General features: G+C 46.4%; 1 protein-coding gene across 1 annotated transcript; it reads right to left on the reverse strand.

The window, feature by feature from the left end:
- Positions 1-291: 291 nt before the first annotated feature.
- Positions 292-12,942, reverse strand: AMMECR1L (AMMECR1 like; the record flags this gene model as incomplete). The annotated part of the gene is made up of 7 exons (XM_080349650.1): positions 12,899-12,942; positions 8,969-9,413; positions 4,113-4,223; positions 3,512-3,626; positions 2,710-2,800; positions 1,618-1,714; positions 292-403 (listed from the first exon to the last, which is right to left on the reverse strand). Exons 2-7 carry the CDS (start codon positions 9,373-9,375, stop codon positions 292-294), a joined length of 933 nt encoding a protein of 310 aa, XP_080205776.1. The 5' UTR covers positions 9,376-9,413; positions 12,899-12,942.
- Positions 12,943-13,448: the final 506 nt, after the last annotated feature.

The raw sequence follows: 13,448 nt of genomic DNA on the forward strand, positions 1-13,448 counted from the left end.
TCACTCCTGGAGGTCTTCTGCACCTCACAACAGTCTGTAGGCGTGGAGCCCCAATCCAACTGAACCCCCACATGGAGGGAAGGCTGAGATAAGGCTTGGGGGCCCCTGAAGTTCCGTCACGCTCTCATCTTCCCCCCAGGTCAGCTGGAAGGCAGGCTTGGCAACGGAAGCTAGCATCATAAAATGGTGCAGTAATAGAAGTAACTGGACCAGGAAGAGGAGGCGTCTGCCCCGATGATGTCGTAGCCGTTGGCAGCAACTGGGGAGTGGGACTGGTCATGCAGCCGTGTGTCAGGAGTAATGATTGTAGAGGGGGGGGGCATGAAGAGTGCCGTTCTGGAAACAATGCTGACGGGAAGCCATGTACTCCGCGTAACTGATTGTCACCTTCTCACTGCGGTACCTGTGAGAATGGCATAAGGGCAAAAATAACGTCAACAGACCACGCAATATGAAGGGACTAGACATAAAAACATGCGTCCTGGATCACCTTTTAGCTAACAGCCAATGACAACCAAGAGGAACCCACTGACTTCAAAATATACTTTGTCTGGGATTGACTCAGACAGTGGCCTGAATTACCCACCTAAGCTTGAATTGGCTGTAGTGTCCCAAAAGCTGAGCCCTAATCAAGGCCAGCATAATTAAGGGGACTCCTGAAGTAGTGCACAGGAAACAAACCATCAATTCATACTCCTTTTATCTACTTGCCGTGGAAGAAAAGTGGCATGAAAAGTTTGCTGGAAGAAGACCAGTTTCGGAGATTAAATAATCAGTATTTCACTATCATTTCCTTTGTGGTTTTGGTTACATTAGAAAGGTTAGTGAAAGAAAACGATGGAGAGCTGGGTAAAGGGAGGTTTATTGTAGCACATATGTGACTTAGGCCACGTTGTACAATCAAAATTCACAAAACGTGAAGTCCCTTCTGAGATATCAGAGATTTCCAGGTAACTTCAAAGTGGTTGTGAATTGCACTTAATCAATGTAACACCAGGTTTTAATGAAAACCTTCATCCTGCCCTGTTAAAAAAACACCCTACATACCCACCTCATTTCTCCAGAGGTAAGGAACGACCTGATAAATTAGTGTTTCTATACAAAACCAGAATGTCCCACTTTTTACTAACATAAAGGGAACTGAAACACCAGTAGGACAGCTCGGGGTATAGAAAAGGAAGCAAATTCTCAAAAGCAGCCAAATTTGAGTGTGGTCTGGTTTTAAGACAGCTGTCACCTCCAAATAGCTACACCAGCCACAGGTGAGCGTGCTGAGAAAAAAGTCCATTGTAAAAAAAAGGAAAAAGCTGCTTTTTTTTTAAATCAACCTTTTTAACTTGCAGAGGTTCTGCTACTTTTGATTGTTCATGTGGATGATAATATTAAAACCAGTGACACTTCTTTTAGAAAATACTAACTCGGTTCCTGCAGGGACCAAACACATTGCACTTCATTCCACGTACATTACCTGCCTAACACATGGCGTTATTATTTTGTCCTTCAAACTACATCTCTCATCTGAAAGAGGCATAAAGACTTACATCGAGTACGAATACCTTAAATTACCCACAAAACAGTATAAAGTAAAAATAAAAGACGACAAACATATTGCCTTACCTGGTGAGTTTAATAGTTTTCCTAAAATCATTGGTAATGGGCGCCTTGAAGCCACCTTTCCTGAGTAAGGAGTCTATGGTCTGGATCTGATCCCAGTCTATTGAAAAATAAAAGTATGGGAAAATTTTTAATAATAATGTTTTGAAACAATAATGTTTCAAAAAGAAGAGATGCATTAAGAGGCCACTAGAAAAGCGAACAACTAAACAGGAAACTTGGAGCTTTAGAAATACCAGTGCTGGACTGGTCATTCCTGGTCTTACGCATGCACACTATACGCACATGCCAACCCCTCTTAACACGTATCGGAACCGCAGTGGTCTATACAACAGTAATTCTGTTTTTCATATGAGCTCTCTCCTTATGAAGGTCTACGCCTTGCTTCTGTTGCAGGGACCCCGAACTGTTTTATCATGTGCCACTCCAGTTTGGCTCTCTCAGCCTTAAAATAAGACAATACTCAGCTCTTTACACAGACAAATGGGGATCAACCTGATGCTCTAGCGATAGCACAGTGCACTGCTATGTGAGAGATCAGAGTTAAAATTCCTACCTTAGTCTTTTGCCCCAGGGCCAGGAGGATGCGACCACTCCACTCTGCTAGGTGGAGGAAAGGAGGCAATATTTTGAGCAGTTACCATGGTGACCGCTACTAGATTTGAATGGGAAGTGTGCTCCAGAGGGGCCCTGTTTCCTGCCCTCCTCTGGAGGACGCTACTTTAGCAAGAGTGAGGAGGAAAGGGACTCTCCTGTTGGTGCTGTGCAGCCTGCAGTTACCCTAGTTGGTGGGAGAAACATAGAAGAGGAAAGATGCAACGCTGAATGAAGCTGGAAGATCCATACTTTGAGATCCACTATTTCTTAAGCCCTAAAACATTTTTTACACTAAGATACAGCTGTGCACAGATGTGCGATGAGAGAAAGGCCAGATGAAAACCCAGCAGCAGCTGTATCCAGTGGCAGTTATCCAGATCAAGCCTGGTGGCACTACTATGAGGACAGCAATCCAAACCCATAATCCATGGCTTTACATTAGCCAGTTCTGTGACACAAAGCATTGACAGCAGCATCTGGCTGCCATCTCGGACCCACCTTGTTCCTTAGCAACCTCAGGTAAATACGTGGCTGTGCGTTTGACACCTTTCTCATTGATGAACTCTATTCTGATCCCATGGATCCCAACCTATAGATGGAAATGAACAGCAAGATAAGACGTGTTTGCTGGCCCTGAACCCCTCAGCGAGTTCTCATCCCCATAACACTGTTCTCTGTCTCTCTGGTCAGTTTGGCTGTTGCCTGGATAAGAACGTTCTCCTCCCTGCGCTCTGTCCCTGCCAGGCAGGTCTCACACCAGCTCTCTCGGCAGCACACAGGACCTCTGCCTCCCTTCCCGGGCTCCCTGCCACTTCTCCCCAAGTCTTGCCAGAAGTCTGACAGTTTCCCATCTCTTATGTTGGGCAAGAAAGACAAGATCTCTACACAAGAATCATGCCTAAAACAGCCCAGGTCTATTTAATCCTCCTTGAACTAAATGCACTTACAAGGTCCTGAAAATCAGAACTACCTTCAGTCTCAACTACTTTTTATTCCCAGTTTCTATTCACAATATCAAAATACTTGCCAGGTTTTTATATATATTTACACCCATCTCGTATTGGGCCAAATACACAAAACACTTCCATGTCTCTCTTATTCCCATTCAGATCCCCTCCCAACCAAAAGCACACTGCTAGCCCATCCTCTTCCTCTCTCCCACATTTCCAGCCCCATTCCTTCTGCTCCCAGTTTCAATATCTGAACACCCCTGTAATGAAGGAGACACATCACCATGTACTAACCCGAACCCGAACGGAACGAGAGAGGGATGCAGAGTTCCAAATGCACCTGTTCTCACCTCCCAGTCCAGGTAGTCACTGGCATCCTCAAAGTTAGTGAGGAGGGAGACAGAGCAGAAGAGTTTGGGCAGCTCCTCGCGGGTCAGGGGGGGAAATCGGCTGTCCTTAAGTGCACTAAAGAAAACAGAAGATATATTGCCCAATAAAAGCACCTAAGTAAAGAGTCAGATGCTTCATTTTTCCCATTTTGATTAAGCCTTCATGAAACACGTTTCTCTCTGCTACTGCAGAGAAACTATTTGCATCTGTTCCTAATTGAATGAACTGTAAGATGCAAACACTAGTGCAGCTTCCTGACACTGCCCTCCACTTACTTCAGCTGTAGAGAAATTCTGTGCTACGTAAGATGTCAAAACTGTTAGTATGCAAGAAAGATTTTACATAAGCCTTAAAACGTCAACCAAAATTCACCTGGTGCAAAGATGTTCCAGTAAATCCTTATACATTAACTCACCCTAACTACCATACATTTCTCAGGTTTATTTTATTGTGAATCACGTTACATTGAACTATTTCGATCCAACATCTTAACCTCGAATCCTTACAGATCTCCAGCAAATTAAACTGATTTCATATTTATTTCATTTTCAACAAAATTACCTGGTTAATGTGTATTCCCTGAGTCCTGAGTGAAGATTCATGGCTGAAAAGGTCCCGATGCAGCCACGAAGCCGCTTGTCTCGCCCCGTCTTCCACGTCACAAAGAGTGGACTGAAAAGGCAAAAGAGATAAATACTCCAGCCTCTGGAGATACTGGGTTGCTAAGGGGAGATGAACGAGGTATAAAAGAGCACATACGCACCCACTTGCTTTCTCTCCCTCTAATAAACCTCAATAGACATGTTTTCTCATCTGCTATCGAGCAATAATAAAAACCAACACACCGCTGAATGCAAAAACCAATATCTTCCCCGCTTTTTGGTATATTCCCTTCTCCCCAGAAGTATGCTGTCCGCTCCCACCCACACCTTCCTGGCCGGGCTCTGTGCCACCTCCTCACAAGTGACAAGGTTATTTGACCCCACTGATCATCTCTGCGAGCAATGGCCCCACTTAGTAGCACTAGTTCACGTGACAACCCATATAAAAATTAATATAGGTGAAGCAAATAAGATTACCACTGAACCTGAAAGATCCCCAAGCATTCTGCGAATCATTTATAATTCAGGTTTGCAATAAAAGCTTTTAAAAGGTCTTTATTAAGGGATAAAAAGCAAGCCTACATGTTCTTTTTTCCTGTTATTTCCATGGGGATCTGACTTCTGGATCCATCCCTAGTGCTCAAACAGCTTATGTTCACATCTTTTGCTTACCTTACATCTGATTTGTATTTACACAGATTCTCTCCAGTTGAACACATACCTAAATCACTATATAGTTCCTCCTCAAACATCATACGAATTTCTATTTTCCTGTCTACTATCATGAATTTACAGACAGAGCCGTAGATTCTCAAATTCTGCAGGCTCATTTCAATCTGTTAAACTAGAAACCATGATTAAGCCTCAAAGAATTTCAGAATAACAGTATTCAAAAGAGCTTTGTGAAGAGGTAAACAGATAAAGATGACTGTGAATATTAAATGCAAAGCATTCACATCTATACAAGCGAGTGAAATTGCAAACAGCTCTAGAGAGAAACTGTGGAGAAAGGACAGTGGTGGCTGCAGCTCTACAAGAACATTCAAACATCTGGAAAATTCTGCGAGGCAACTGATGATGCTGATCTAATTATTAAACCAGGACGAATAATCTTCTTTTTTTTTTAGATTACAGAGTACTGAATACAAGATGTGGTCACTTTGAACCCCAGCATAAATGAGAAAGTTAGTCCATAGTGATTCCAAACATCAGTCTGTGGATTTTGATTGAACTTCACAAGATAAGTAATATGATAGAAAACATGGAGTGTTAAGAAAACAGTTTTCTGGGATTAAACAAACAATAACAACAATTCTAAAACATGAAGACAGAATAACTGATTCTACAACAGAGCTCAGACACTTTCCTCAAACTCTTGAAGTTCTTGTAAGCAACACATCTTTTCAGCAAACGCTACAAAAATGCTACAAGATTCTGTCCGGACAACAAAAGCAGCACAGAGTGTGGAGGGTTTTTCAAACACAGGCAACAGAGCTTCTCATGTCTAAGTCATCAGAACATAATTTAAAATGTAGCGATAAGGCAACGCCCAGCCATGTTCCTCAGAGCAACAATGGAATGAAAAAACTCAATCGCAGCAAAAATCCATCACTCAGGATCGAGTTACCAGCTGTGACCAAGCGCACAAGTACTGCCCAAAATAGCAAACAGCCTTTCGGCGATAATTGTGAAGGACTTTGCCCACCGAGGAAGTGGAAACATTCTTCCACAACCATCAGCCACCTTACGGTTCCCTGCCCAAGACACAGGCTTTACTGTTCTACTTTTCCAACAAAGAAGATACTGAACTTACAAAGGAGATTTCTGAGCAACGTTACTGTCAAAAGCTCAGTGGAAATTTAGCTTAATCTAATTAAAGTTTTGAAACCATTGCTTGGCCCATGTGACACCCCAAACAGAAAAGGGGGAGGGAGAAAATTGAAAGCATCACTGACAGGATACAAATCTAAGTTAGTTCCTTCTCTTCTTCCATTCACATTAAAGGTCCACGGTTCCAATTCACCCCTTTCCCCTTCCAAAAAAAAAATATGTTTCCACTGAGCTGTGACACAGCTTTCTGCGTCTATAATAGAAGAGATGTTACCAGAAAGGACAGGATAATTACATTCAGAAGGCTGTCATATTTTAAAATATCTTAAAGCACATTTTAGACAATTTTTCACTGTGGTCATAACAACTGAGGCATTAAAAAAAAAAAAAAAAGTATGATTTTGTACAAGTATATAAAATTTCACCACTATCAAGTTTTTCACTGTAGTAAAGTCGCCATTTTCTGTACCTGAGGAATAAATTCACTCAGCAAATCACAGGTGCGGCCAACAGTCAATTGTTCCATAGCACCTCCCTGAAAAATGTATTTCCAGATGTGCTGAGGAAAGTCAGAACAATCTTTGCCCATGTTGACCCAGAAGCACTGACTGGTACTTTACAGCCATATCCTGAGCAGATTATGGCAACCACAACACCCTGCCGAGTGTGTTTGGTGAGAGGTGGCTGGGGAAAGGGGAATTTCAGCCACTACAAACTACCTTCTCCAGTTGCAACTACAAAGGGAATTTTAAAGCAGCAAAATGTCATTTGTTCCAATCAGAATTTAGCTTGTACGAGGAAAAAACCTGTTACCGTACAGATTTTATCAAAGTATCTTATTTGTTTTGTGTGGCAACTAGAAACTTGCACGGTATAGTTTTAGTGCTGGTTTGTAATACCTGCTATTAAAAAAAAAAATCAAAGACTGAAGTACAAAATTTGAAGACGTAACCAATTAACGACTTACACGCCACAGAGGTTCAAAATTGTAATGTACTCAGTAATCTGAATGGCAAAGGGGATATTTTTTTCATTTACCAAGCTAATTCAGACAAAGCTGCGAGTTTTGCAATGCTGCCTTCTCTGCAGTGGTTTGTGAACGTCTTTGCTGACACGTATGCTGGTTCTCATGCTTCACAGGTATCTACCACGATTTGTACCCATGTGCACATCCTCTCAAGCTGGTGACTGTAATTCATGGTTGGTTTTAAGACGTAAACGTGTAACTTTTACTTTTATTACACTGTTTGAGCAGAATGCTGACCTTCATGACTACTTCTACCTTCACGTGAGGGTCCAGCACCAATTTAAAAGAGAAACAGGTCGGGAGAAACCTGCACATCCTTCTGTTCCTTCATCAACAGTCTCCTTTCTGTCTGTCCAGAGAGACTTCCAGCATATATCTTTGTTTTGTTCAAATATCTCTGACATGAATTACGTTACAAAGGAGAACAATGCAAATTATTTATGTATTTTTGCTTTGCTTACTCTTGTATTTAATAACTGTTGGCTTGAGGTTGATTACATTATTGTCTCAAGCGTGACGGATCTTCCCTGTGTGCTGCTCTGCAAGAGAGCAAACCCCACACTTTTCCCTGGAGTACGTACGACTATTCGCTAGAAGCAACAGCATAAGTGCTGAAACACAAGAAAGCTCAGGTAGGCATTTGCCCAGAGGGGAAGAAAAGAGAAGAGCTGGTTTTGCTTTGGAGTGCTGATCTAAAAGAACCATCTAGCAGCACAGAAATGCCCAGTGAATGATTTATAACTTTTCAAATTTGAGCATAAAATTCAAACAGCTGAGACTCCTGAAAGAACACCCTTCTTGAAAGCAGTCAACACAAACAGAATCCAGCCGGAAATCTCCTTTAATGCCAAAATAATCAATCTGTATAAAATATTCTCTCTTACTGACTTAAGAGCAAAACAACAACAACAAAAAAGCCCTTTGCATTTCAAGTGACAAAATAATGAGACTAATGTGTCATTTTCTAAAAGGAGCCTACTTAGCTCAGGTATGAAAAACAACAACAGAAATATTCCAGTCTGGGGAGTCCCTGGAACTATTCTGTATCCTAGACCAAAGTATTTCTCCATTCACTTGGATTTACAACATTAAACAGCTTAGTCTGCAGTTGCGTTTGGAACACGTATCCATAATCCTGGCAGGATAACAACCGCACAGACGCACAACCTACATCTACACCAACAGCCGGGAAGGTGGGCACACACTCAACACACGGAACAAGTCCTTGACCTGTTTAAGCCGGTGTTCCTTTACATCCATTTAAAATTCATTAACTTAAATTAAGGATGTCAACAACTTTTTATTTTATCTATTGTTCTGGAGGTGGCCCCTGGAGGAGTGTCAGAAGGTGCATCTGTCACCGATCTCTCCCATATAATTCTTCCACCAAACATTATAACAACATTAACATTTCCACACCTACGCATTCAACCTTCAGATCAGCGTTAGCTAAGTCTCACCAAAGTGAAATACCTTCATAAATCCTTCTCCTCACGCTTCTCTTAATCACCTCCTCTCCTCTCACCCTTGGTACTGTCCTTGGCAGTTCACTCTCCGCTTCTCCCCATATGGCGCAACTGGCACTATCTCCAGAACTCACTTTTTCAGTTCCACAACTGGCAAATTTCTGGCTCTCCTCCCTGCTAAACTCATTCACTTGGACAACTTTCAACGTCCTTGTCCAACTCTTACCAGCTCAGCACCTGTTTCAGGATAAGCCAGGAACTTGTTTCAGTGTGCTTCTTTATTCCCTTCCCCCTTTTTCGCAGAACCAAGTCTCTCCCCTTGTCCCTTTACCAAGTTAGTGCCTGATATTAGGAGCAAGATCCTCTTCAAATTAATGGCATTATTTTACCGTTTTCTGAAAACTCTAATTTCATCCCCTCGTCCCTCCCCGACCAAACCACAGCTCCGAATGCCGGTTTCTCGGCTTTCCTCCCGCACGTGGATTTACTCACTAGGGGTCATTGGTAAATCGAGGAAGTCGTGGCTGCGGGAAACCATAGAGATGACAGTAGAGAACATCAAAGCAGTAGCAGCACATCTCCGCTGTCACCACCAGGTTCTTGGTGCTGTTGGCAGTTCCATTGGGCCGAGTCAGTGGGCTCAGAGCTCCTGAAGTGGGATTCATTCGAGTAATTGGGGAACTCCCCGGGCCCAAAGTCAAGTCAGATATGTTCTCCCTTCCATTATTCCCGTCTGTGTGCTGGTGGTTCTGGAGAGGCCCCGAACTGGAGCCCGGTACGGTCGTGGCCTGATTCCCATGACTGTGCGTTCCGCTCCCAGACAATTTGGGCTTCTTCACCCCACAACAGCCGGCTGCCAGCTTGGGCTCAAGTGGAGGAACACAGCGTCTCTTTCCCATCCTGCTTCACAACCCGCTGCCCAGAGCACTGCAGAACCCTGGCGAGGAGAGGGCGGGGGAAAAAACACAAAAGCAACACACATACAGTTACAGGTGGAAAACCAACAGCGGCTTCCTCGCTTCTGCTCAGGGGTCAGAGAGGCTGGATTTTGCAGCAAAAGAGGAAGAAAACCCTCGCGATGTGCAACTAAGTACGGAACTAAAACCAGTTCGGTGAGTAGAATGGGTGTTTTTACACATGAATGGAGAGTGTGTACACCACATGCACGAAATCACACTTTTAAAGTTATTGGTGAGGTGTACTGAACACTGTAATAGGCAGCTTGTAAAGCAAAAAAGAAACTACAAAAAAACAAAAAAACCCAACCAACCAACAAAACATAACCAGCCTTCCCATAAAGAGAATGAAACTTCTGGAGTGCAGAAGAAAAAAGACTCTGGACTACAGATATGCCCCATTCACTACTTTTCTGATCCCCATTCCCCCTCGGTCAATATCTGCCCCAACGGCAAACGAACCGCTGAAAAACCACAAGCACACTTTCCTTCCCCATTCTCAAGAGAAGAGCGACACCAACCCCAAATGACACCCTCGGGGTTGGACTCCCCGGGGCGCTGCCCTCGATTCAGCGCTCGCCTCAGCAAGACACAGGGAGAAGCAACAAGCATCGACCCACCATTTTCTAAACAAGAGACTTTTCCAGACCCCATGAACTGGAATCTGCATTTACTTTCTAGGATTAAGTAAATTGATAGTGCTCTTAAGCAATCGTGTGGGGTGCGTAGTCAGGAGATGAAGAGTACAGCCCGAATGGAGGGAACAGTAACAGCAGGAAACAGATATGGTGTAAAAAACAAAACAAAACAACAAAACCCAACCCAGAACAGCGTTTTGCTTGCAAAGAACAGAATGCTGGCTCTTGCATCACAAGAAGGGGTGGAACAAATACAGGGAGGAAAGCCTGTGCAGACAAAAATGAACAAAGGCGACAGGCAAGTACCACACGTCATGGTAGGACCTTAAATAAGTGTGACACCATCATCACTGTAAGATCTAAACACACAGGAGGGAAAAGCTGTCAGGAGAGGCTAAAAGCACAGACACGTAAGGCACAGACACAGTGGAGAACTGCAAGTCACACTCAGCTCTTGTGAGCTCCTGCTTCACCCACTCGAGCAGCCCCCAGCTCTGCCTGGTGCTTCAGTGACTGTGTGTACATGGAGCGGGGGGACAAACACGCACCGAAATCCGCGCTGTGATGGCTCCCACCCTCCTCTGCACGTGCCAACGGCATAAACTTTATCCCCGAAGTTCCATCAGCCGTGGGAAGAGTGACACGGCCCTGAACTCAACCAGAACCGGTGTGAGAGGCGTTGGGAATGTGCCTTTCCACACCAAACACGCTCGCTCTGCTCAGGAACCCTCACCTCGAGGTTCTAGAACCATAATCTGCAGAAGGAGCAATGTACGAGGCTTAAATAAAATTATCCTTTTACCTGCTATCTTTTAGCTTTGCAGCAAAAACAACAAAACCAGGAAAAAGTCTAACTTTGACAAAGTAAACGTGATTTTTTTCAGTGCCTGTTAAAAGTTGCGCTCAGTGAAGCCTCTGGGACAGGTGAGGGTTTTGGAGCCATCACTGAAGGTCGCCCGCGCTTAGGGCGAAAAATAATTAATTATTAGAAACCACAACTCTCCATTTCCAGGCGGGGAGCGGCGGGACCCGAAGGGGTTTCTCCCGAGCCGCCGGGCGCACCGGGGGCCACACAGCCCGGCTGCCCCGGGCCCGACCCCCGCGGCCCCGAGAGCGACTCCCGCCCGAGGGGGCGGCTCGGCCCGGCCCGGCCCGGCCGAGGAGCCGCCGCCTCCGCGACGGGCCTGGGGCCGGTGCTGCGGGACGGGACTCGGCACGACGCCCCGGGGCTCCCGCCCCGACCCCCCGCCCGCGCTCCCACGCGAACTTCGGCCGGTCCCGCCGGGGAACGCGGCCCGGGAGCCCCCGCGGGGCAGAACCGGCGCCGCCAGGGGGCGCCAGGGAGCGGGGCCCCCCCCCATCTCCGTTAACCCGCTCGCCGCCGGCGGGCGGGAACCGGCGCCTCCTCCCCCCTTCCCGGCCTCGCCCACCTCCTGCACCCGTCCCGGGCCGGACGCGGCTTCTCCTCCACCTCAGCCCCGCCGCCGCCGCTGCTGCCCCGCCGCCGCCGCCTCCCTCTCCCGCCTCATGGAGCCATGGGCCTGGGCTTGGCTCGGCGGAGAAGCGGGCCCGGCGGCGGGGGGACGAGGGCCGGGCCGGGCTTCCCGGGGCCGCCGGGCAGCGCGGGGAGCTGGAGGACCGGAGCGAGGCTGAGGGCAGGTCCTCCGATATCCCGGCAGCCTCCTCCCCGCGCGTGAGGTAATGAGGGAAAAATGCACATAGTCCGCCAGCCTCCCGTCGGCCCCGCGCCGCCAGCGCCGACCATAGAGAGGCGAGGACACTCCTTCCCCCCTCGGAACCATAGATACCGAGGACTTCCGCTCCCAGCCGGAGGGCGCGCGGGGCCGGGTTCCCTCCCCGTCACGTGATGGGCCGCACGTGCGAGGACAAACAGTGTCGGGGGCGGGCGGGGCCAGTGGCGCGCGGGGCTCCCCCGGCTGCGCGCGGACCCGAGGGGGCGGGGGAGACACCCTCACGTGGCGGGGATGCCGCTCTCCCATTGGCCAGCGGGCGCTGTGACGACACTCCTGCAGGGGGCGCGGCGTGCGCGGTCGGAAACATCCACTGCGGGGCTCGGGGGGGGAGACGTTCTCCCCTGGTCACCCCCCTGGCAGGGGCCTTGGTGCGGCCCGCCGTGCCCATTGATTCCATCGGCAGCACCCAGATCCTTCCCCCCACCCCGTGAAAAATACACATATCGCACCAAGGGCTTCGGGACACCTTGTACAATTAGAGGCTCCAGAGAAATACACCGGTGTAACACTTCAGGAGTGTACCAGTCCCAGTCTAAGCATAACAAATAACAGGCAAGAAAAGCTGCGGTTGAAGGCCAGTGGACCTTAATGTATCTCACTGAATCTGTACGGTTATTGCCACCCAAAGCTTGTGTCCCAGCATCGGCCTGTTAGTCTGGACAGCAGCCTTAAATACCAGGAAAACAAAGGTTACAACAGGAGCCTTTCAAAAGAGTCAGATGAGAATATCCTAGAAATTAAAACCCTGCTCGTAAACCTTCCAAGGATTATAGTGCAGGTGCAGCACTCCATCCTCCTCTCCCTGCCCCCAGAAACACCATTTGCTGGTAACACCTTGGATTCTATCAAAAGACCCTTCAACGAGTAGTGAAACAGTTCTCAGCCCTACAAAAGGCTGGGATAGAATTTGTAATTGTGTTCGAGCTTCTTGCAGAGTTTTTAAAAACCTGGAAAGCGTTTTATCACCACAATGTCAAACCAGCCCTCGACCCGCTGTGCACGCTGTACCCAAAGCGCAAGCAGGACGAGGGGACACGCGGCACTTTGTGCAGTTCCCACCTTTCCAGGTCTTACCTCTCGCATTTTACTTTGTGCTGTGCCACAGTCTTCTGCATTTCATCACACGTGTACAGACACGCTCCTCCTGCGCTCGTGGAACTGTAGGAACACTGATGTCTCTGTTCTTCTAGCCAAGGAAACGATCAAACAATTAGCAGAACTGCCCTGCTACACAAGATACAATATTGTTATACCAGAATTGCATTTTACAATGAAAAGGTGTTTTTATTTTAAAAAAAAAAAACAAACAAAACCAAACCAATCAATGAAAATAAGACTGCCACTCAGAGAAATCTGAAATAAGTTGGGTTTTTTGCACATGTTAAACACAGGAACAGTGTTAATACTGACATTATACTTTCTTCTCCAGCTAAAAAATTAGAAAGAACAGTTCTGAATAAACGCAAGATAACAGCCCTGTAACTGGATGAAAGAAATAAAGCATTCTTAAAACATAATTAGTTCATTAAACTGGAAGTGTTCTGATGAGGAGGCTAAAAATGAACTGATTTGGCAGCCTTTATAAAAGAAAATAAGGTTAAATGCACAGGCGGACAATCTATAT

Source organism: Nesoenas mayeri, assembly GCF_963082525.1.
Source record: "Nesoenas mayeri genome assembly, chromosome: 9".
NCBI lineage: Eukaryota > Metazoa > Chordata > Aves > Columbiformes > Columbidae > Nesoenas > Nesoenas mayeri.